The sequence below is a fragment of the Drosophila melanogaster genome, chromosome 2R (genome assembly GCF_000001215.4).
Source record: "Drosophila melanogaster chromosome 2R".
NCBI classification, from domain to species: Eukaryota; Metazoa; Arthropoda; class Insecta; order Diptera; family Drosophilidae; genus Drosophila; species Drosophila melanogaster.
In genome coordinates, this window is record NT_033778.4 from 14,086,276 (window position 1) to 14,109,336 (window position 23,061).

Sequence of the window (23,061 nt, forward strand, 5' to 3'; positions counted from 1 at the left end):
GTTGTCGGCATTTGTTTATTTTCGTTCACGTGTAAATTTGTAATTTGTTTGGTATTTAATTAAATAAAAGAAAACGCCAACAGCAGCAACGAAATTAATGAAAACAAAACAATTTAATTAATAACGAGGAATCTTGTTGCCGTTGGCAATGTTGGATGTTCTAGAGTGGCCTGTCATGCTGCATAACAATGTTCTCGTTTTATGAATGTAAATTTACTTTTTGTTATGTACACACTACATATCATATAGGTATATAAAGATGGCATTTACATGCTTAGCCTACATATATTTTGCATATCACGCATACGCAATGTAAGCCAGCGTGAGCAAGCCAAATGTCATAAAACTCTTTTTCATGAATTTCATTTCATTTAAGTTTTTTTTTTTGTTTTGTGTTTGCACACTTTATGATGGCTACATGTTGTGATGCGATTTTATATTTTGCTCTGATTTAAAGTACCATACATTTGCATACAGCGCGCAAGGAATACAGAATTATTTATGCGACCAGACAACATGCCATGACCTTTTCACCATGCCTTAAATATATACCCATTGTTCCCTACGCCATCAAATGGTTATAAAACTTTACCACTTCATTGTGCCCAGCTCCATGTCGCCGAGTAGAAAATTCAATCCCAGCCAAGGACTACCCAATCGAGTGTAGGGAGCTCCATATCGGCAGCATCTTTATATTCGCTAACAATGGCTTCAACAAACCCCCCCACTTCCCACTGGAAGCGCTTCCCTTCGCAGGGAGCCTAGTATTATCCACAAAAGTATGTGACATTCTGGCGTTCTGCGAGGTGGCCCCCAGAATGAATAATGCGTTGGCATGCGGGTCGAGGGGGCCGAACTAAAGTTCTCACCCAAATTAACGGTTCAATGGAGAGGCACAAGGCACTCCTCCTCCCCCCACCACAAATACAGATATAGACGCAGATGATGGGTCCTGCAACTGGGTCTCTATGCCACTTTAGCCGATGGAAGGGGCGAGCAAAAGGGGCTGCCAAAGTCGCTGAAATGATGTCGTGCGTGCGCAAACTATGCGGCGTCATTAAATCTAACGAGCGTCTAGAGATTGGATGGGCCAAGAAGTACTCGGGGTTTTCCATACAGTATTTTGCACAGACAAGTGCTCGGCGAAATGACTACATTTGGAAAATTTTTGGAGGCAGCGCCAAAAGTTTTCACAGTAATTCCAACGAAAGACAACTCCATGCCACTTGTGATTTGAAACTACACATTAACTTGGCCTAATTGAGCCATTTCCCATTAACCGAAACCTAACCTAATTGCCATTGTGGCTTTCTGGGCAGTTTTACTGCCAGATTTATGGCGTTTATTCTGTCGGAAAATGCCTTCAATTGATTAAAGTTGCGGCGTTCGTAAGTAACGAGCTTTAAAGCGAACATATCTCTTTTAGTGAGCACACATATACGCTTTCGCTGACCACATTCGCTCACTTGGCTAAAAGCAATTCTTTCGCCTTTTTTTTTTTTGCCTCGTGCACTTCGGGTTATCCTGTCTGTCTGGCTGACTGCCTATCCTTCCTTTTTGGAAAGTTAAGAGCCTTCGATTTGAAATCCCCTTTGAAACGAGCTCAGTTCTTGGCTGATTTATTGTGCGAATTTGCGCGCACTTTATCCAACTTGCTTAAAGTTTTAGTTATGCCAAAGTTTTGCAAATAAAATTTAAGATAAACTTTGTGTAAGTCTTGACTACGCCCTATACTTAAGGTAGGTATTTGAAGTACTTTGAAGTATATTAAACAAGTATTTATGGATGTGCTTCTTAAACTCAAGATAATTATAGAACAGTTGGAATATTTTCAATTACCATTACATGTGGCTCACTTATCGTAATTCCATTCAAAACGTTCCCTACACGTATTTTCCATTGCCACCTTAGACCACAAAAAAAAATAAAATGAGCCACCGAGTAGTCCATATGCGGCTAAGCTTTCCTTACTGGTTTCTTATCGCCACGAGCCAAAGTTGTTTATTAACCAACCTGAACTTCGGGCCAAACAAAGCCCGTTGAATATTACACGCAAAACGACTTAGACACAACAAACCGGTAAGTAACGCCCACCCAGAAATTGAAGAAAAATCCATTGAATACAGATCAGAGAAGCTTTAATTTCGTTTTGATTAGCAGGCGGAAGTTGAGATGCCAGTGGGGCTAACACTCAACGGCGAACTGTAGCAGCGACATATTGGCGAAGTGACTGATTGTCCGACTGACTGACTGACAGACAGACAGATTGACTGATTGATGGTGTGAAGTTTCACTGAAGCTTGGCATGAGCAGCGCGGATCGGTCATTGAAAGCGAATTCCTCACCAGACCCAATAATACATTTATGGAACCCGACGCCATCGTCAGGTGTCCCGATAATGGGCGACGACGACCGATAAAATGGGAAATTATACAGGCACTCTCGTTTGTCTCTTCGGGATTTACTCAACCATTCCTCAGTTATCGAAGGCTCACAAATGGTTGAGCAAAAAGTGCAAAGAAAGAGGCCTCAATTGGAGTGCAAATATTTGTGCGATGATAGCATGAATTGTATTCTTTATGACGGTCTATATAGGGTTCTATGTTCGGTCGCAAGAGAAACCATGCGATAAGATATGCGGCCAGTTTACTGATTGATATACGACTGTGGGGAAGCAGGAAATTTGTTGGTAACCTGCTATGCTTTCAGGTGGAATAAGTAAAGGGAATATGCTAGATTTCCCAAACCAATGGATTAAGTTATTCCAATGATGTCATATTCTTTAGTTTGCAGCATGAACAACTTAATTAGCCCTTGCTATCTTTCAACAAAACACAAACAACATGCTTCCATAAACTTTAATCGCAATTCACATTGCATGCTTATGTAACTCAGGATATTATTCCCCACAAACAAATATCCCCAAAAAATGGTTAAAGCACGCTCAGCTTTCGGTTCCCACACAACCGATCAGAATTTACAACATAATTTACTAAGCTGCACGCTGACAGTGGAACCAGAGCGGCCACGCCCCCTTGCCAAAAAGCCAAAAACAAGGCAATGTCTGTCACTTGACGCGCTGAATTTGAATTGGCCGAAACGAAAACGGAACCGGCACGAAAGACCCGGCCATGCAATTAGCTGGAGGTCATTGTGTTCGGTTCAGCGAAGTTCATTTCAGTTCAGTTCAGTTCAGTTCGATTCGAATCGATACCAGTGTGATTTCAAATCCAGTTCGGTTTCAGTTTGGGTATCGCCCAGAGTTTCCGTTTGCAATTTTGCGGTTTCAATATTGAATTGGGCGAGGCCCCCGCATTGCATTTACGCTTGACAATGTTTCGACAGCAATTTGCTCAACAAATTGCGATTAAATGTATACAATTGATTGACCATTGTTTGGCTTTCATTAGCACAAAGGAGCGGGGAAGTGCCTTTCATTCGGTGAGTAATTTGACGGCATTATAAGGGCAAATAACCGCTGATCTTGACCCCCTGACCACGCATTTACTCATATTTCAAACTAAGTAACATATGTGAATATGTTAACACGTAGTTCTCCTAATCTGTTGGCCATTGAAAAACTAACCTTCCTTGTGACTGACACTTTTTTTTTGCCTCCCCTTGACAGACTGCCATTCAATTGTCAAATATCTTTGGATCTGCAGCGTCACGATTTCCAACTGGGCGCACGACCTCAGACATTGCAGTTGCCGATAAATTGCATTGAACTTCAAAAATTGAAACTTCACGAGGGCCATTTGGCAGCCATTCGAGGGCGGCTGAGGGGGCGTGGTCGTTTTTATGTTGTAAGGGCACGTGTCAGCCTTTGGCTGCATAAAAATTTCAATCAACAACATCTGTTGAAAAATTGCATTGCGATTCCACAGTAATTGGTTTTTTGTGTGATTCAATGCAAAATGCATTTAGTTTGATTGTGAATTTGTGTCTTTTAAGGATTTTGATCCTTAATCTTAGTGCAAGATTATTATTGATTCAAATATTAAATAACTAACGCAAAAATTTTACGATCAACTGTTCCTTGCATTCTGTTGTTTTGGGCGAAATTCATGTAAAAAAAAATCACAAATTTCTGTAGCGGCATGTTTTTTAAAAAGTGCTGCTTTTTCCTGCCCCTCAACGTGGGTTGCATAATCATTGGAGCCATCTTCATAACATTTCACGTTGGGGAGCTGATAACGCATTCGGATGACACCATTTTCATCAAGCAAGTGTCCCACAAATGGTGGGCACCCGTCATCATGTCTCCGATCCTGACAATTGGAACTCTGAGCTCTATACTCCTTGTGTATGCTGCTTCGAAGGTAAGAGATTCAATTGGTTTCTTTCAAGATTCTAATGCTTTATAACATTACAAATGCAGAGCAAGCGAGGCTTTGTCCTTATGTGGATTATCATCTATGCAATTATACTATCCCTATATTTCCTAATGGCCGTTGTCCAGTTGGCCAGGTCGAAACCTTCGCCGATTATATTGGCCGTTCAGGTGTTCATCATAGGTGGGTGTTGGCCATTTTTGATTGAATATGTCTGAATAATGTCTTGATTTTCATACCCCCTAGTTGGTCTCGTTTATTCCCTGCTAATAGTGCTGGCTTTTTATCGATATTTGAGCAGTGTGGATTCTGACGATTCAATTTGATGAGTTGTAAAATAAATGTTAAACTAACGTGTAACTGAATTTAACTGATCTAGTTTACTTCTTTCAGTGTGTCCCTTTTATACAAACTAGATTTTCAACAAATTTCAGTTTCTCAGGAAAGCTTTGAAAATTGTTGTTTAAAACTTGCAGTGCGGCTGAGGATCGGATCAATCATGGCCTGTCGCTGCAAATATCTGAAGCAGATCTTTACCAAGTGCTGCTACTGCTATTCCCTGCGTTTCGGTGTGCTGCTCTTCGGATGCATTTTTCTAACCTGGTTCATTTACATCACCATCGGCACCGGCTTCATGATGGAGTGCATCTTTCCGAACGAGTATCAGAGGTCCCTTATCCCAGCACCGGCGGCCCTCAAGGCCACCATGGTCTTCTCCTTCTTCGGCATCATAGTTTCGGCCATGCTCTGCCTGGGAGTGCACAATGTATGTGATCTGTCTATTATAAATATTCCCAATATATTTAGCATATGCTTATAATACCTCATAATTTTGTAGAACAACGAGATGCTCTTCCTGCCATTTTTGGTTTTCACACCCATTTGGATAATTGTGCACATTTTTGCCCTGACCGTTTACAGCTTTAATACCATCATCATCATCCTGACTGTCATCACAATGTGTGGGTACCCCCAATAATCATGAATCTAAAGCCTAAATTAAGTATACTATTTAATGTTTTATAGTACTTTTAGTGTATGCCTGGCTGGTGGTTTGGTCCTACTACATAGAACTGCTCTTCGCCTACGAAGATGAACTGGAAACCGGTTATGTGTAATAATAGTAATAATAATGATATTTACAAATTTTAGTATGTTGAGCAAGCATTTGATGTGCCTAATAAAATAATGCATGTAGGATACAGAAATACAGATCATAATTTCGCTTGAGCAGAACTCCATACTATGTGAAGTAGACCCCATTTCGGATGTACATATTTCTCCCCGTTTAGTGAGTATTTAGCGCACATGAGACATGCCCGTGCTCTATATACACCGAAAAGACAATGGGTATCGCAGTGGTAATGACAGTGACCGACTTACCTTCGGCAGCGAGGCGAGCACCTGCTGCTTGACATCCCAAACGAGCCGCTCCGATGGGAACTGCAGACACTTGTAGACATTCAGCTCCGGCACATGGATGCGCACCAGTAGCCATCCGTCCCGCGGCTCCGGCGGCGGCTCATCGTCAAACGCACCCGACCCGGACATGGCGTCCGTATTGGCCGGGTTCTGTTTGACTTTGGGCGTGGGTGGGTGGTATGTCGTAATTTTGACGGCTTTCTATCGCACGGTCCACGAAAAAAAAACGAAGCTACTCCCGCTCCACTGGGAGATCTCCTTCTAGCCGTTCTATTCGCTTAATTTGCTCTTTCCTTATTTGGTTGCACTTCAAAGTGATTTGCCTTTGGGCGTGATGAGCTACTAAGTTAATTTATCTAACTTTTTATTGCCAATCTATTTGGCTTTCTTTTACGGCCTTCTGCTGTTGGAATCCGTTTTGTTTGGACATTTCGCTGTGCTGCGTTCGTTGAGTCTGGCGCATGATGGTTCTGAAATGAATCAAATTAGAGGTATAAGAATAAAATATATTATAATGTATAATATTTCCTTTCCGAATCATAATGCATTACCCAATGAAGCTATTAATTTTCACTCCACTTTCATATGCACTAAATATTTTCGCATAAATTTAGTACACATATGCAAATTGCAATCCATTAAAAGCCTGCTCAAGTCCAGACAACAACATAAAATAGTTTCCCCAGCACTTAATTTTTAAATTGGTTTACTTTTCGAAACTGTCCACTGCACTTTTCCTACGCACTTGATGATATCAGTCAGACGGCAATTGGCCCGATTTTCCGAGCCCCTTTTCATGTCTGCAGGCCTATCTAATAGGAAAAACAAATTGTCAGAGTGAAAAGAAAACACTTGGGCTGCCGCAAACATTTCTCGTTGATGATTACAATTTGATATTGACATTTTATGGCTGCAGCACTGCAATGGCAGTTGCAATTGCAATTATGCACAAATTAAATTCACACGCTAGCTGGAAAGGAGGAGGTGCCACACGGTGGGTGGAGGATTGGAGGCATGTAAATGTGTGCCAAAGACCCGCTGACAGTTGTCGCTTTTGTGTTGGGGAGGAGGAAGGGGGGGGGGGGCGGAAAATGGAGCGGAAAAGCGGGCGGAGCGGGACATGTCGAGGCAACTGGAACTGTGGGCGGAACGGGTTAGCCACCAACTGCAGCAACAACCACATCTGCAAGTCTGCACTTTGTCGCATTTAATTGCGAGCGTGTTGATTGCATTCAACTAGTTAGAGTTGGCATTTCGAAAGGGCGGGGGACGGAGATGGCGGGAAATGGGGGAAAACTAGTGTAAAATGGAAATCGCTTGCGGGAAATGATAAATCCTAATTGAGGATAAAAGTTGTGGGTGCTCTGTCTGAAAGATGAAAGGTTTTGCAGTCAAAGGTTGTGACAAAATGAAAGGCTTTAGAAAAAGGTGGAAAAAAGGAAAGCATTTAAAAGTGCTTGTAAAATCCCAAATAAGAAGACTTTACTCGTTGAGTTTTTGTAAGAAACTGATTTTATTTGGAAATATCTTCGGTTTAAATAGGTGACATGAGAATCGCATCTTAAAGTAAATGGCCTACGCAGAGGCCTAAGTAAATAGTCCCCGCCTTATCGAGGTCCCACGCTCGGGCACATCTGCCTATCTTGAGCGGCGAGGACCTTATCTGTGGTCTCCCACTAAGGGACTATTTTAGGAGGCGGGGAACGATCTCAAGTGACTGACTCATGTAGTGTGCACTTAAATTACATGTTTTTGAGCAATGCACCCATGTCGCCTTAGATAACAAAATCCTAAATATAATTTATCGCTCTCGATTCATTTACATAAGATATGAACGGAGCCCAAAATTGTAAGTCTTTAAATATATTCGTGTTCATGTGTGAACATTCTGCCAAAGGGCCAGCAAGCTGAGATGTACATTAGTATATTAGTTGCATTTATAACAGTAGTGGACTGTATTTATTTGATATATGTTCATTTATTTTGCAACTAAGATTTCAATGGGCCTAGTTTTTCTGGCTTTTAATTTTATTGGATTACAATTATGGTTTATATTATTTTTAATTCAACAATTTGTACTCAATTAACTTATTTTAAACATTTTGCTTTTTCTATGTAGAAGTACATTTTCTATTAAACAACGATATAGTGGACTGTATATTTTTATTTGTTATATTATTTTATTGTTTATTTACTATTGATATTTATAGTACTGGCAACGGACCTGCAAAGGTTATTGCTTGCATTCTTTGTTGCACAGCACATTTCCGTATGAAATATATTATTAATACTATCATTAGTATTAAAGCAATAATTAATCCAGCATGTCCGGAAATATGATGGAAATGTAAATCTTTCAATTTTTGATGGTTCTCTTTCATAAATTTAATTTCATTATTCAATCGTTCAAATTCCTCAGTATGATTTAATATTGATAGTTTCAGCGGATCCCAAATAATCTTCGGCGCTTCACTAACTTCTCCTATATAAGGTGTTGATAATAATTCTTCACTTTCGGACTGAATGTTATGGTGGGCAACTAGAATTTTATCGTCGGTTCTTGCCGTACAATATGGCGCAATGCTTAAAACTCCTTGCTGAGGCAAATCAAACAATTCAATTTGAGAGCCAGTACATTGCAGACGGACTTTTGAATTCGCAGGAACCTTAAACAACCAACTACTTTTCTTTTCTAACTCTACCCAGTAACTTTTAGAGTCGACTACTGTTTTATAGATGCAGTTCGCCGCTTTATCTGGCTTTAGAGGCTGAATCTCACATGCATTATCATTCGCTGAATTCCAGGGCCAACTTCCTTTGCATATTCTCTTATTTAGTTGCCATTTCTGACATTGATTTAATGTGGCTTCCGTCATTATGTGATAGGAATCTATCTCAAAATTATAAATTAAATATTCGGACGTTGTATGCACCATTATTATCCGATCTTCATTTCGAATTGGCACCGGAATAAGCCTGAACAATTTGGATGGATGCCTGCTAAACAGAGGCACTTTTGCACTAATGATCAATTTATCGTCGATGAATAAACCCCTGGCTGTTAACAGTGTATACACCTCCTTAAGTTCCGTACCTGACCGTTTTCCTGGAATTACTAGGTTCTCCGAAAGACTCTGCTGAATTTTGGCAATTTCTTTTTTAAGCTGATTTGGCCTGAGAATATTTGTATTTAGCCTACCGTGATTAATATCAATCAACAGGCTTATAATGCCTGCTTGAATTTTTTCGCCTTCTTCAATCAATGAGTGTAGCTGTTTCGTAATCATAAAGAATTTTATTGATTCCTTATAAACATAATAATTTTCTTTAAGAACTTCTGTCATGTTCTCAATTCTTATTTGCATACTTCTAAAATTGGAGTTAACATCTTCTGTTGTTCTCTTTAATAGATTAGAAGTTGAATCAACCACAGATGTTTGTTTTTGAATTAGTTTATCAAGGTTGTTCTGGTTATCTAACAAATTCTTCATATTTTCTTCTAATTGCTCTCTATCATCTTCATCCATTATACCAAATAAAATATGATACAAGGAACCCATAAATTCGAAAGGAGCACGCTTGCTTCTAGATCTAGACTGTATCATAAACAATTTATTGTTTTCTTCAAGTTCCGATAACTGACTTTGCATATTATCTAAGACTAGACTACATTGCTCTTCAAAGCTATGAAGTCTTTCGCAAACTTTCCTCATACTTTGTATAAGCGCATTACCCTTTGTTAACATTTTAAAATATGGATCCAAATAGATAACCAAATTCCAAGAAGTACTCACAATCTCAACATCTCCTAGCGGGTCTAGATATATTGCTGAGGTTTTATTTATTTTGTCTATAGAATATCTTGGTGCTATATCTTTAGGTAATGCGCTAGAAACTTGACAACTTAACACAAACAACAACATTGCCATAATGATTCCGATCTTGGACATTCCCGATGTCGCTCTAGTTCGTCTTTTTGGCTCTTGGTCAGCCTCATTTTTGTCAACAGACTTTATTCCTTCCAAGGGACAAATTTTAGTAATGGGTCTAGTGATATATCCTTCCTGCATCTTTACTTTAGCCACTCGGACCTTATCATCATTCCCCTTATGCACCTTTTCCACCTTTCCTAAAGGCCATCTTGCAGGATGACAATTCTCATCCTTTAATAAAACTATTTGCCCTTCTTCTATATTAGGAATTTCCTTTTTCCATTTATTCCTTTGCTGGAGCGTATGCAAATATTCACTTTTCCACTTAACCCAGAAATCTTTCTTCATTTTTTGGATAAGTCTCCACCTATCCAAATTTCCGATTTTTTCATCTTCCATTGGTTCGACTATTTCTAAAGGTGGTCTTCCAATTAAAAAATGACCTGGTGTTAAAACTTCTTGTTGGTCCTTCTCACTAACTATAGTGTATAATGGCCTTGAATTTAAGCATGCTTCTATTTGACATAAAAGAGTTGACATTTCTTCGTAAGTCAAAATAGTGTCGCCGATTATACGCTTTAAATGGTATTTCATTGACTTAACTCCAGCTTCCCAAATACCTCCGAAGTGAGGTCCTGCCGGGGGAATAAAATGCCAATCAATCCTGTCCTTTTCAAGCTGCGCTGCAATCGTTATATTTTCTTGTATTGCATTAAATAACTCTTGATCTAATTTTCTTGCAGCTCCTACAAAATTTGTTCCGTTGTCTGAATAGATATTGGAACATTTTCCCCGTCTAGCAATAAATCTTCTGAGTGCTGCTAAAAATGCGTCTGAAGTTAGATCGCTTACCATTTCTAAGTGTATGGCTTTGGTGGCCATGCAAACGAATACAGCAACGTATCCTTTAAATGTTTTTTGGCCACGATTTTTTGAACATTTAACATAATAAGGACCTGCGTAATCTATTCCAGTATTAAGAAACGGGAATGTCATCGTCACTCTATATTTTGGCAAGTTACCCATTATTTGCTGAGCTGTATTTTGTTTATACCTTGCACACGTTACACATTCTCTTAAATACTTTTTCAACGAATTTTTCAACCCGAAAATCCAATACTTTCTTTGGATATAGTTTCGCATTAGGTTTATCCCTCCATGCAATGTTTCCTTATGAGCATTTTTTATTAATAAGCTTGTTAGGTGGCATTTTTCTAAAATGATTGGATGTTTAACATTAAATTCTGCATTGGAATTTTGCAATCTTCCTCCAACTCTTAGAACCCCATCCTTGTCCAAAAATGGATTCAATGACAATATTTTATTATTTGTCTTGATTTCCTTTTTGATTTTAAGGCACTTTATCTCTTGCCTAAACTGGTATTCTTGTTGTTTCTTAATAACAACTGTTTCCGCTATTCTTATCTCCTTTACTGAAATAATTGATGAATAGGCTTTATTTCTTGTTTTCATCTGCACGAATCTATTTATGTATGCTATTATACGTATAAGTTTTTCTATACTGGAATACCTTTCTATTAATTCGTAAATAGGATCATCTATTTTGTCATTTAATACCGTATTTATTAAGACAGGTTCTTCTACAGACTGCTGCCGAGGCCAAAGTTCTTTTGGGTCTGCTAGCCATTTCGGACCTTTCCACCAAAAATCACAGTTGATCAACTGGTTAGAATCCACTCCCCTGGATGCTAAATCTGCTGGATTATCCTCTGACTTAACATGATTCCATTCAGTATTTTTTAATTTCCGAATGTCATCCGTTCTTCTTTTTATAAATTTGATCTTACTTTGACCACTGTTAATCCATGCTAAGGTAATCGTGGAATCACTCCAAGCATAGATCTCCATTATATTGTCAATTGATCCTTTTAGTCTTTGGATTAATTCACTAAGCAGGTGAGCTGCACACAGCTCGAGTTTGGGAATTGTCTTCCTATTTTTTATAGGGTTGACTCTACTTTTGCTAGCTATTATATTAACATGAGGTCCTACTTTAGCATAGACTACTGCAGCATATGCTTTTTCGGAGGCGTCCGCAAATCCGTGAATCTGAATGACTGAAGAACTGTTTGAATTAATCCACCTTGGGATTCGAATATTCTCTAACAATAATAAATTTTCTTTATATTTTTCCCAATAATTTTTATCTTCTATGGATAATTCCTGATCCCATTCACTTTTATTTATCCAAAGTTTTTGAATAAAAAGTTTTCCTGAAACCGTGACTGGTGCCAACCATCCTAACGGATCAAATATTTTTGCTAGCGTTGATAACACAACGCGCTTATTTATATTTTTTGATTCATCATTACAATTTACGCTGAACTTAAATAAATCCTTTTGAGGTTCCCATTTTAGTCCTAAAGTTTTAACACATTCATTTTCGATAATATTGAGAACCTTATTGTCCCCTGTGTCCTCCACAGTGGTTAATATTTTGGAATTGTTGGAAATCCATTTCCTTAAGTTGAATCCAACTTTCTGCAATTCATGGGGAATTAATGTTATTAATTTATTAGCTTCTTCTACCGAATCAGCTCCAGTCATTAGGTCATCCATATAGAAATCATTCCTAATTATTGCACTAATAACTTGGTTTTTACATTTATCTGCAATATCTACCAGAACCCTGGTAGCCAAATATGGTGCAGATGCAGTTCCGTAAGTGACTGTGGTTAATTTATATGTTTTAATTTTTTCTTTTGGAGAATTTCTCCATAAAATATATTGATATTTTTGATCATTATTATCTATTTTAATTTGTCGGTACATCTTTTCAATGTCTGCCGAAACAACAAATTCCCATTTTCTCCATTTAATAATAATGTCAAAAATATCTTTTTGAACTCGTGGCCCAACCCACATTATGTCGTTCAAACTTTTGTTATTCGTAGTTTTTGCTGAAGCATCAAAAACTACTCTCAATTTGGTCGTAAGGCTTGAATCTCTAATCACTGCCTGGTGCGGTAAAAAATATTTGCCTTCATCACTCACTTCAATCATGTGTCCTAAATCCATGTATTCATTCATGAATTTAGTGTAGTCAACCTTAAGTTTTTCATTTCTTTTTAGTTTTTTCTCCAGATTCATGTAACGAGCTATCGCTTGTTTCTTTGAATCTCCTAAGGTGACATCCTCCTTGAATGGAATTGACACAATGTATCGCCCATCTGAATCTTTTTTTGTCGTTTTGATAAATTTATTTTCACAGATTTCAGACTCGATATCATCTTTTTCTTCTTCTTCCACTTCCCAGTAGCGATCTAACTCTTTTATTTCTATTGTTGTGGCTACAATGGTTTCTTTTCCTTTGGATTTTTTACATCCAGAAACTATCCACCCGAAATCAGTTTTTTGCCCAAGGAGACCGTCTATTTTTATAACTCCATTTTGCAGAATGTGAGTATATACGTCTGCTCCAATGATTAAATCAATGCGACCCGGTTTATTAAAATCGGGGTCGGCTAATTTAAAGTTCTTCCATTTTTTCTGATCAACATTAATCGTGTTGACTGGAAGTGCCTTCATAAGTTTTGGGAGAATAATTGCTTCAATTTCTAAATTTTTCGGAGAATTTCTTATCGAAATAACCGCTTTGTGCTTGGAGATGCACGTTCCTGTGGAAGATACTCCACTTATTTCAGTATGAGACCGAAATTTTTTCAATTTTAGAATCTGTGCAGACTCTTCTGAAATAATTGTGCTTTGAGAGCCACTATCAATCAATGCTCTTAATTGTTCAAAGCCTCCATACCTCGACTTTACTTGAATCAAGGCCGTGGCCAACAAGGCTTGACCTGTTGTTCTACACGTATTCACTTTTTCTGGATTATGACCTGCAAAGTGAAGTAACGTGTGGTGAGGTTTACGACAAGTCGAACAAAGCTGCTCGCTTATACATTTTTTACCAAACGGATGCCTCAGACATCTTAGGCAAATCCCATTTTTTCTTACCCAGTCAGACCGTTCTGCTGGATTCATTATTTTAAATTTATGGCATTGAATTAAATAATGCCCTGGTAGTTTGCAATATGCACAATTGTCACTATAATTTTTATTCTTGTTATTATTAATCATTTTCTTTACAGGTTTTACTTCCTGTGAGAATGATGATATAGAATTGAGCCTTTGCTCTAAAAAGTCCATGACATCAGAAAGTGCCTGTATTTCTTTTGTCTTTTTAACATGGCTTTCATATAAATTGAGTGATTCTTTATTGAATTTCCGAAGAATTATGTGAGCGAAAATTGCATCCACATCTTCTGGTAATTGTGCCTTTAATTTTATAATATAAATTGACTCGTTAATCGTGTCAATAAATGTCTTTATTTGCTTATTGGATTCTAAATTTAAATTTGGCATATCCATAAGCCTATTCATATGATCTGAGAATATGTTTCTTTTATTCTCATATCGCTTGGTCAAAAACTCCCAAGTGGCTTCATAATTTTCTCCAGAGCCGAGCAGTAAATGAGTAACCACATTTCTGGCTTCTCCTTTTAATGCTGACTTTAGATAATTAAATTTGAGAGAAGGACTGAGATCCTCTCTCACATGTATGAGCTCTGTAAAGAGTTCATTAAAAAGATCCCATTCTTTGGAATCACCAAAGAAGGTGGGAATCTGTATTTTAGGCAGGGTTGGTAACTCCTCCGCCTTAACAACCGTCGACATTTCAGCTTTATTTATTGTGCCACTGAGTCGACTATTAATGGCTGTAAGAATATTTTGTTTGTCAAATTCAAGTTCGCTAATTTCTTCTTCGAATAGCGAACTCTCAAAATGACTATTCACCTGTTCAATCAGGTTATCTATTTTATGCCATAAAAATTCAATTTTATTTTTCCTTATTTTAAGGAAATCTGGACTACTGTCTATTAGTTTAGACGTATCTTCTAGATATACTCGAAATTGGCCAACATTATTACGAAATGCCTGCTCTACTTTTAAAGCGTTGTTTTGTGCTATACCCTCTTTTTCAGGGTGACCACGCATTTCAAGGTTTAATGTAGGGGGAGGGTTTGATTTAGGGACAGTGTTTGATTTAGGGAAAGTGTTTTCTACCGACTCGCCCTTAATTTTTTCATTTTTATTTTTAATTTTTTCTAACACCATCATTATTAAATCATACTGCTTCGCGTTAAAATATTCATGATCGACAACGCCGATCTTTAACAAATTGCTATGATTAGCAATGAAACATTTTTGAAGCTCATTTAATTTTAGAATTTCTACATCTGTTAATGTTGGTTTTACTTCCAACTTTCTAATTTCCAAAATAATTTCGGACTGCTTCTTAAGGAATTGAATAGTCTTTTCTGACATCATTTTGAAAATTTTTTGTAATTTCTTAATATATATAGTACGTGTATATGTATTTTATATGTATTTATATATATATGTGTGTTTGGATAAACAGAAAATTCTTGTTTTGACTTAGCTGATGTCGTTGTTGTTGCTGCTGCTGTTGCTGCTGTTGTTGCTGCTGTTGCTACTGCTGTTGCTGCTTCTGCTGCTGCTGTTGTTGCTGCTTCTGCTGCTGGTAGAGGCTCCTTTGAATTTGACTTCCTTCTCTTCTTTAAGGCTCCGTCGATGTTTAAAGATGATTTTTTTTTTTTTTTTGGCACGTTTTATTATTTTTGTAGTCCAGTCAGATTTTTTGTTTTTTAGCCATTTATTTCGGCATTTATGCTCTTTTGGCATATACACTGCACTCTATTTATGAGCTGATTTAATGCTATTAGAGCATTTATAAGGCACTGTTTTCAGGCACTTTTTATTTAATTTATGCTCTTATGGCATATAAGTTAATAATTACAGTTATCGATTTGATTTTGAAGATCGCAAGCGACCGTTTATTGCAATTTATCATTTGAAACTAAATCTAGCGTACAAAATGTTTCCCTAAGTCCCTAGCAATCAAGTGAAGTCGTCGGCAGCGGCGCAGCAGGCGTCGGCCGCGGCGCAGCGCAGAAGTGTCGATGTCGCGCTTAACCGTTCGTTGGCGTTGATGGCAGCGGAGACTATGTGGAACCACAAGATGTTAGAGAATCAATTGCAGGGCAATAACTCCTCCCCTCTTAATTGACGCTTGTCCTCGAGCGGTCATCATAAGGATGGGATGTTTTTGAGTCGCATCGTTGGTGGGGTGATTCGTGGTAGTTTGGGCACAGCATTAATGGTTTGAATGCCAGGTGTTTATTGTTGCGTGCGTTCGAGGTTTGTGCAACTCGGATGTGTTCTGCATTGACAACTTGATTGCTTCTATTAAAATTCTGGTTTTTACTAAATTACTAATGAATTTATATCTACATATTTTTAGACCATTGGAACCTTTGCAGAAGGCATTGATTCCGTACATTTCGTCTTTAATTGGTAAATTTTATTATTATTCAAATTAAATTATTATTTATTTATTATTATTAGTTTCCTTTACTGATCATGTTTTAAAATATAAGAAATAAGGAATTAACTGATTCAATATGGAGATTTCAATGGCATTCAAATTGTAGTTCCGTTGTGTAAAGCGAGAACGTGTGAAAGTTTTAACATTTATTTGACCGTCAAGGCAGAAATCGGTATATTGTTTTCAAGTAGGCTACTGGTCTCATTCAATTTAAACTCGCTCCGCAGAAACGCATTCACAACGCAATCTCTTCTTTCACGAGCCCAATCTAATTCTGCAAACCTATGGCCAACTCGTCTGTCAAAGTCGAATCGTTTCAAATTTAATTCTCGTGGTTACGTTAATCAGTATGTTTAATGTTTCTATGTTCTACTTGTCTATCGATGTGGCCACAGTAATTATTCTGAAGCAATCATGATCTTATGTTACTTTTATGTACTAATTTCCCTGATTCTGTTAATATTGTGGTACTTCGGTCTTCCTTAACTAGTTCCTTCCTAAATCTACTTGATAACTTAGAACCTAATCTTGTATTAACCCTAACGAAAATTTCTTGCCCTTTGATATAGGTTTTTATGGGCTTTCTTGTCCGGTTGTGGTATTCTATGTCGGTTTCCTGTTTTTGCCTAAGTCGGTCTATATTGTCCAGTCTAGCTTGTTCATATTTTTCTGGAGCTACGGTAGCTATCCTGCCGAAGAACACCTCTAGAGGTCGTTTTTTTGTGACAGAATGGACAGTGTAGTTATATTCATAGATGGCCCTATCGAGAAGTTCCTCGAAGCCCCTATGTGTTCCATCTCCTTTCAAACATCTCATTATTTCAGAGAGTGTGGAGTGAAATCTTTCTATCTGTCCATTTACTGTACTCTTATACGGAGGTGCTTTGTAGAGCTCAATACCCAGCTGGTCTGTCAACATGAATTTGATAGAGGCTGAGTTGAGGGACTTTTCGTTGTCCATTACTATTAATTTAGGCACTCCATAATAAAACACGATATCTCTTAGGGCTTTCCTAATGTCTTCTACAGCTTTGGATTTGATAACTCTTCCCATGGCCAGTTTGGAAAATTTATCAATCGCCGTGAGCACCAGATGTCGTTCTGTCGAGTAGATGTCAATATGAATAATTTGTCCGGGGTATTCTGGCAAGGGAGTTTGTCTTATTTCTGGATGCGTGGGATGTCTGTCATATTTAGCAGTCTTACACACCAAACACTGATTCACGATAGCCGAAACTTTTTTCCTCATTTTAGGAAAGTATACTCTTTCGGACAACTGAGCTTTATTTTCCACAGCATTTCTGTGTGCTCTGTTATGTGTCCTAAGTATTTCTTCCTCTTGTTCGGCTTCGTTAACAAGGTCTTTGACTTTGCTTTGGCAGAATCTAATCTTGAAACCCTGAAAATGGATGGGGTAGAGAATTTGAATTTTCCCCATTACATCCTCGGATGTGAAAATTCCATTAATCACGGATGGGTTAAGATATTCTTTCAAATCTGACAAGAGACTATCGGGTGTGAACAAGTTGCGATCTACTAAATGCCTTTGAAATGTCGGGAATGGAATGCTAAATGAGTAGTTCTCTGACTCGGACTCCCTGAAGAAAATTTGATTCTTGAATGCGTTTATCGGGGCTTCAACGCTAGGTATCAGCCCATGGCTCGAACTGTCAGAGCTGTGCATTGTTGAGGCTACTGTGTTAATTTGTTCGACTGTCGGTCCTCTGGACAGAGCGTCGGCTACAGTATTTTCTCTGCCTGGCTTGTAGAAAATTTCGTAGTCATATTCCTCAAGGTATGCTTTCCATCTCTTAATCCTCGCATTTCCATTCCAACTACTGAGAGAATGGGTCAAAGGCTGATGGTCAGTAAAGATTTTCACCTTTGCTTTACCGTAAAGGTAAATTTTTAGCTTTTTTAGAGCCCAGATAATGGCTAACATTTCCTTCTCATTCGTGGCATAATTTTCTTCCGCCTTCGAGAGTGTTCTCGATAAAAATGAGATGGGTCTGTTCTCTTGTGAAAGAACAGCACCTACTGCGAAATTGGAAGCATCCGTTGTTAGGTGAAATTCTTTCTTAAAGTCCGGGTAGTGGAGTATTACGTCTGGAGAAACCAAGCTGCTCTTCAATTTCTTGAAGGCTTCTATTGCTTCGCGATTAAGGGAGACGGATTTTTTTGACGATAATGTCCTGGAAATTCGACCATCCTCCCCTCTCAAAAGCGAGCTAAGTGGTTTTGCTAACTTAGCGTAGTTAGGAATAAATCGCCTGTAATATCCGGATAATCCCAAGAATGATCTCAGTTCTTTGAGTGTCCTTGGAATTGGAAAGTCTGAGATTGCCTGTACCTTGGTTGGGCTGGTTTCAATGCCCTTGTCGGACACGACGAAGCCTAGGAACTCCACTTTTCTCTTCATGAACTCGCATTTATCCAACTGACATTTCATGTTGGCTTGCTGAAGAGTTCTGAAAATAGTGTCAAGGTTCTGGTAATGTGTTTCATCATCTTTACTAAAGATGATGATGTCGTCAATATAAATGAAACATATCTTACCGATATGTTCGTGAAGAATATCGTCCAGTGCGCGCTGGAAAATTGACGGTGCATTTTTCAGACCGAATGGGAGTCGTGTAAACTCATATTTTCCATTATTGATGGAGAAGGCGGTCTTTTCGATATCAGATTCCTTTAAAAGAATCTGATGAAACCCACTTTTCAGATCGAGCACTGAGAAAATCTTGTTGTCTCCCAATTGGGCCAACACTTCATTAATGTCAGGGATAGGGTATCTGTCCGCTACCGTTACCATGTTAAGTTTTCGATAGTCAATTACCACCCTGTATTTTTTCTTGCCAGAGGAGTCGAGTTTTTTTGGTACAATCCACACTGGTGAATTGTAAGGTGACCTTGAGGGTCGAATGATTCCATCGTGTAAAAGTTCGGAAATTTGTTTGTGTACCTCGTCTTTAAGAGACATTGGGTACTGATAGAATTTTGAGTATATTGGCGTATCCGATATAGTTCGGATTGCTGCCCTTACACTTGTTGTGTAGGTTAGTTTTTGATTCGGGTCTGCGAAGAGACCTGGATACGAATCAATTATTTTATTCAATATCATTCTCTGTTCCACCTCTAAGTGTTTTATTCTCGGACTAATTGTGCTAACAGCCTCGAACTGTTTTTCTTTGAGAACAACTCTTTTCCCGTTTTCCAGTGTCATGGTTAGGTTCTTCAAATCAATTTGCGCTCCCATTCCCTTCATTGTGTCTTTGCCAAGTATGGCGTCAAAAGTCTTCAGCGTTGGTAACAAAAAAAATTTTATTTCGAAATCGAAAAGGCTTGCTCTTTTGTAATGCGATATTTTTACATCACCGCCTGGAGTATCAGCTATGTAAGGCTTGTTATTTGGTATCGCGTTCGTCACCAAATTGGGCTGGATGTAATTTTTATTAGAGCCTGTGTCAATCAACACCCTTAAAACCTTTCCACTCCCCACTCTACATTCGAAGTATGGTAGTGAGGAGTCTTCTACTCTAAAAAATGCAACACGTGGTCTCGTTGTTCGCTGTCCAAATTGTCTATTTGTCCATCACAGTATTCATTTAGTGTGCCGTTTATATTGTTCTGGGTTTCATAATCTTGCATCGACCGTTGATAGCCTGTCATGCTTGAACTGGACCCAGTTACTTCAATACTTGGCTGTCTCATGTTCACTGTTTGGATGTTGTAGTTCTTTTGTCGTTTGTTTATGTCCGAGTGTGGTCTATTCATATAATTAATGTTTCGCGTCTGTACACTGCCGTCCACGTCCATTGGTTCTGGTCTTGGTTGTGGTTTGGTCGCAAAGGGACGGGGTGGGGCATTGTATTGTTGCCATTGCTGTTGATAGTTTTGTCGGGGTGGAATGAACGGTGCATTACCGAAGTTAGACACGTGTTGCCTTGGCGCCGGGAATGGCTGGCCTAAATATTGTGGAGGTCTCCTCATGGGATGTCGTGGAGGGACCGGTGGAGGCTGTCGATGGCCAAAGGCATTCGACGGCTGAAAATTGCGGGGTGCCGGAATGGGTTTTTCGTTTCCTCTGAAACTCGACTGTTGACCCTTATTCGCCGCATGGTTTGACCTGAAAGTTTGATTTTCAAGTTTAAGGCAATAATGTAAAGCTGAGGGGAGATCAGCTGGCTCTTTTATTGCCAAAAGGCGAGGTAAATCTCCTCGAAGGCCTCTGATAAAAGTATCCAGAGCTTTTTCTCTGTACATTTTTGTAACAAAGTGCTCGGATTCTCGGCTCATTTGCATGCAGCCGACTTTATTTAGAATAAGCGACAGATTTTTGTAGACGTCTTGGTGGAAGTCTTCCACCGACTGCTGGTGGCCTTGAACCAAAGTTGACATTTGGTATTCCAAGGTAGTTATGTCCCGTTTATCTGCGTAATGCAGAGTGAGACATCTCGACATGGCCTTCCAGTCCAGCGGAATGCTGTAGGACTCGAGTGCCACATCAGCACTTCCAACAATTTTATTTCTTATGGTATGAAGTATACCATAATATTTTGGAGTACCCACAAATGGGGTATAAGTCTCCATGATTCTATCAACGCTCTTTTTCCAAGACCCGAATTCTGCTGGATTTCCAGAGAATTCCCTGATCGATTTTACGATATCAGGCACCCTGTCAAAGTCCGCTAAATTATTTCTGTATTCGGGCTCGACGACCTGGTCGCTCACGTCAGTAAAGTCAAGAGTATTGTTGTTCATTTGTTTTATCAATCCAGGTAAAACTTGGGCCACCGTTTGGCCAATTAATGCTGTCAACTGTTCGACACTCATGTCTACGCGATGCTGTTCAGGCAGGTCGTGTCTTTCTGAGGGCACCGGTCTTTCGTTTGAACTAAAAGCTGATGGTCTTATTATATTATTAGGATTTGCCATACTGATTTTTAATTCGGACAACACCTGCACAAAACAAGCCTAAACCAATTTGAACTTAACAAAAGTTGTGGGCAGAAAATATGGAATGCGTGTGTATGTGTTTGCTTATTTATCTTTTGTTTTTGTTTTTTTATTTTTTATTTTTATATTTTTTTATTTTTTATTTTTGCATGCAATAAATTTTAGCTCACCGCGGTTATTTTGCTTTGAGAACAGTGTACCAGAAAGGAACAGTAAATAGGAAAATTTTCCTTTCAGAAGATCTCTAGGAACTGGGTTGAAAATATAGTATTAATAATAATATCAATAATAATAATATAATAATAATAATATAATACTAATAATATAATAATAAAAATATAATAATAATAATAATATTATAATAATAATATAATAATAATAATATACTTAAAATTTTTTTTTTTTTTTTTTTTTTTTTGGTATACTTATGTTTTATTATGGGTGGATGCCTGAATTTCAAATTGCTGATGTTTTTTCCAGTGTACTTTCCAGGTTCTTGTAGTCTCTCTGCCTCCTCTTCGGTTGTTTCAGCTTCAGCTTCTTCGTCGTCAACGTGTTCTTATTCCTGTTCTTTTTGGCGGGCTGCTGCTGCTGCTACGGCTGTGCTGTTGTTGTTCTTTTTTTTTTCCTTCTTGTCTGCACTTTGGTTCACGCAGCCGTTCTCTGCCGTTCGTCGTCTTTACCTCTGCCGTTACGTTTTGGGTTGCACTGTTAACTGTTACCCGTGTTGCTCTTCTGTAGTTCCGTTATTCTCGGCGTTCTACTTCTACTTTTCGATGAAATTGCTGTTCTTCGTTTTGCATTTATTTAACATAGAATTGTTGCGGTCACTCCTCCTGGCTGGGTGAATGTTGTCCTTTTTGCCTGGGCTACTGGGGAATCCACGTCAGCACTCCAAAGAAGGTTTTCTGCGGGCTGGCCTGACAGAAACTGTGATCCACCAATGGGCAATGCTATGCCGATAAGTATTTTCCTCTTCCGGAAAATCTGTTTTTTTCTCAAACAATTTTATTTTATAGCCGACCGTGAATTTTGTTTGTTAATAACTCGCGGGAGTTTCTTCGGCACAATTTAACCAACGAATATTTTTTAGCAAAATTTTGATTTTGCTCCGCGACTTAGAATTTTGTCTTTCGTTCGCGTTTATTCGCTGGTCCCTGTTCGGGCGCCAGTTAATAATTACAGTTATCGATTTGATTTTGAAGATCGCAAGCGACCGTTTATTGCAATTTATCATTTGAAACTAAATCTAGCGTACAAAATGTTTCCCTAAGTCCCTAGCAATCAAGTGAAGTCGTCGGCAGCGGCGCAGCAGGCGTCGGCCGCGGCGCAGCGCAGAAGTGTCGATGTCGCGCTTAACCGTTCGTTGGCGTTGATGGCAGCGGAGACTATGTGGAACCACAAGATGTTAGAGAATCAATTGCAGGGCAATAACTTATACACTGCACTCTATTTATGAGCTGATTTAATGCTATTAGAGCATTTATAAGGCACTTTTGTTATGCACTTTTTAATTTCACAATTGCTGATGTATGGCCTCAAGCACGCCTTACCACAATTTATAATGGTACACAAAGCAACCTTTAGCTATAGACTATAAGGTGCTTGTTTTAAAACATAAAAGATTCTTTTGTATCTTTTGCTTTTTATATTTATACTCTGTTCCTTACCTTTGGTAGGGGGAAACAAGAGTCACTTATTTTTGCTACCTTTAGCTGTAAGATGCTTAAAGGAGCTGGCCTTTCTCTGAGTTCCTTACCTTTGGTAGGGGGAAACTGCAGAGTCGATTAAAGGCTCGATTGACCAAATGTAAAATCCCAAATAAGAAGACTTTACTCGTTGAGTTTTTGTAAGAAACTGATTTTATTTGGAAATATCTTCGGTTTAAATAGGTGACATGAGAATCGCATCTTAAAGTAAATGGCCTACGCAGAGGCCTAAGTAAATAGTCCCCGCCTTATCGAGGTCCCACGCTCGGGCACATCTGCCT

At 38.6% G+C, this 23,061-nt stretch overlaps 3 protein-coding genes across 7 annotated transcripts in view, besides 2 other annotated features; 2 read left to right on the top strand and 1 right to left on the bottom strand.

The window, feature by feature from the left end:
- The window catches only part of Prosap, an 80,447-nt gene that overhangs the window by 25,820 nt on the left and 31,566 nt on the right, over positions 1-23,061 (bottom strand). For all 4 annotated transcript variants that reach the window (NM_001259386.2, NM_001299474.1, NM_001299473.1 and 1 more), the window contains exon 3: positions 5,718-6,226. In NM_001259386.2, the coding sequence (NP_001246315.2) occupies positions 5,718-5,885 (168 nt within the window). In that variant the 5' untranslated portion in view covers positions 5,886-6,226. The remainder of the gene's footprint in view (positions 1-5,717; positions 6,227-23,061) is intronic.
- On the top strand, positions 4,050-4,697 carry CG42287 (uncharacterized protein). Its single transcript, NM_001144193.3, has 3 exons — positions 4,050-4,322; positions 4,382-4,517; positions 4,581-4,697. Exons 1-3 carry the CDS (start codon positions 4,101-4,103, stop codon positions 4,658-4,660), a joined length of 438 nt encoding a protein of 145 aa, NP_001137665.1. The 5' UTR covers positions 4,050-4,100; the 3' UTR covers positions 4,661-4,697.
- Positions 4,756-5,539, top strand: CG42288 (uncharacterized protein). Of its 2 annotated transcripts, none has more exons than NM_137082.3 (3): positions 4,756-5,100; positions 5,173-5,296; positions 5,361-5,539. In NM_137082.3, the coding sequence occupies exons 1-3, from the start codon at positions 4,834-4,836 to the stop codon at positions 5,450-5,452; spliced, it is 483 nt and encodes a 160-aa protein (NP_610926.2). In that variant the 5' UTR covers positions 4,756-4,833; the 3' UTR covers positions 5,453-5,539. The 2 variants fall into 2 exon arrangements, with proteins under 2 accessions (NP_610926.2, NP_001246316.1); NM_001259387.1 differs by having other exon boundaries at positions 5,370-5,539.
- Positions 7,215-23,061: part of a mobile genetic element that runs on past the window's edge.
- Positions 15,515-22,507: a mobile genetic element.

Bases quoted from the DNA above. Each gene is read 5' to 3' on its own strand.
- CG42287 (NM_001144193.3), top strand. From the start codon at position 4,101: ATGTTTTTTAAAAAGTGCTGCTTTTTCCTGCCCCTCAACGTGGGTTGC. The intron at 4,323-4,381 runs GTAAGAGATTCA...TTACAAATGCAG, and splicing joins TTGTGTATGCTGCTTCGAAG to AGCAAGCGAGGCTTTGTCCT. The intron at 4,518-4,580 runs GTGGGTGTTGGC...CATACCCCCTAG, and splicing joins CGTTCAGGTGTTCATCATAG to TTGGTCTCGTTTATTCCCTG.
- CG42288 (NM_137082.3), top strand. From the start codon at position 4,834: ATGGCCTGTCGCTGCAAATATCTGAAGCAGATCTTTACCAAGTGCTGC. The intron at 5,101-5,172 runs GTATGTGATCTG...ATAATTTTGTAG, and splicing joins TCTGCCTGGGAGTGCACAAT to AACAACGAGATGCTCTTCCT. The intron at 5,297-5,360 runs GTGGGTACCCCC...AATGTTTTATAG, and splicing joins CCTGACTGTCATCACAATGT to TACTTTTAGTGTATGCCTGG.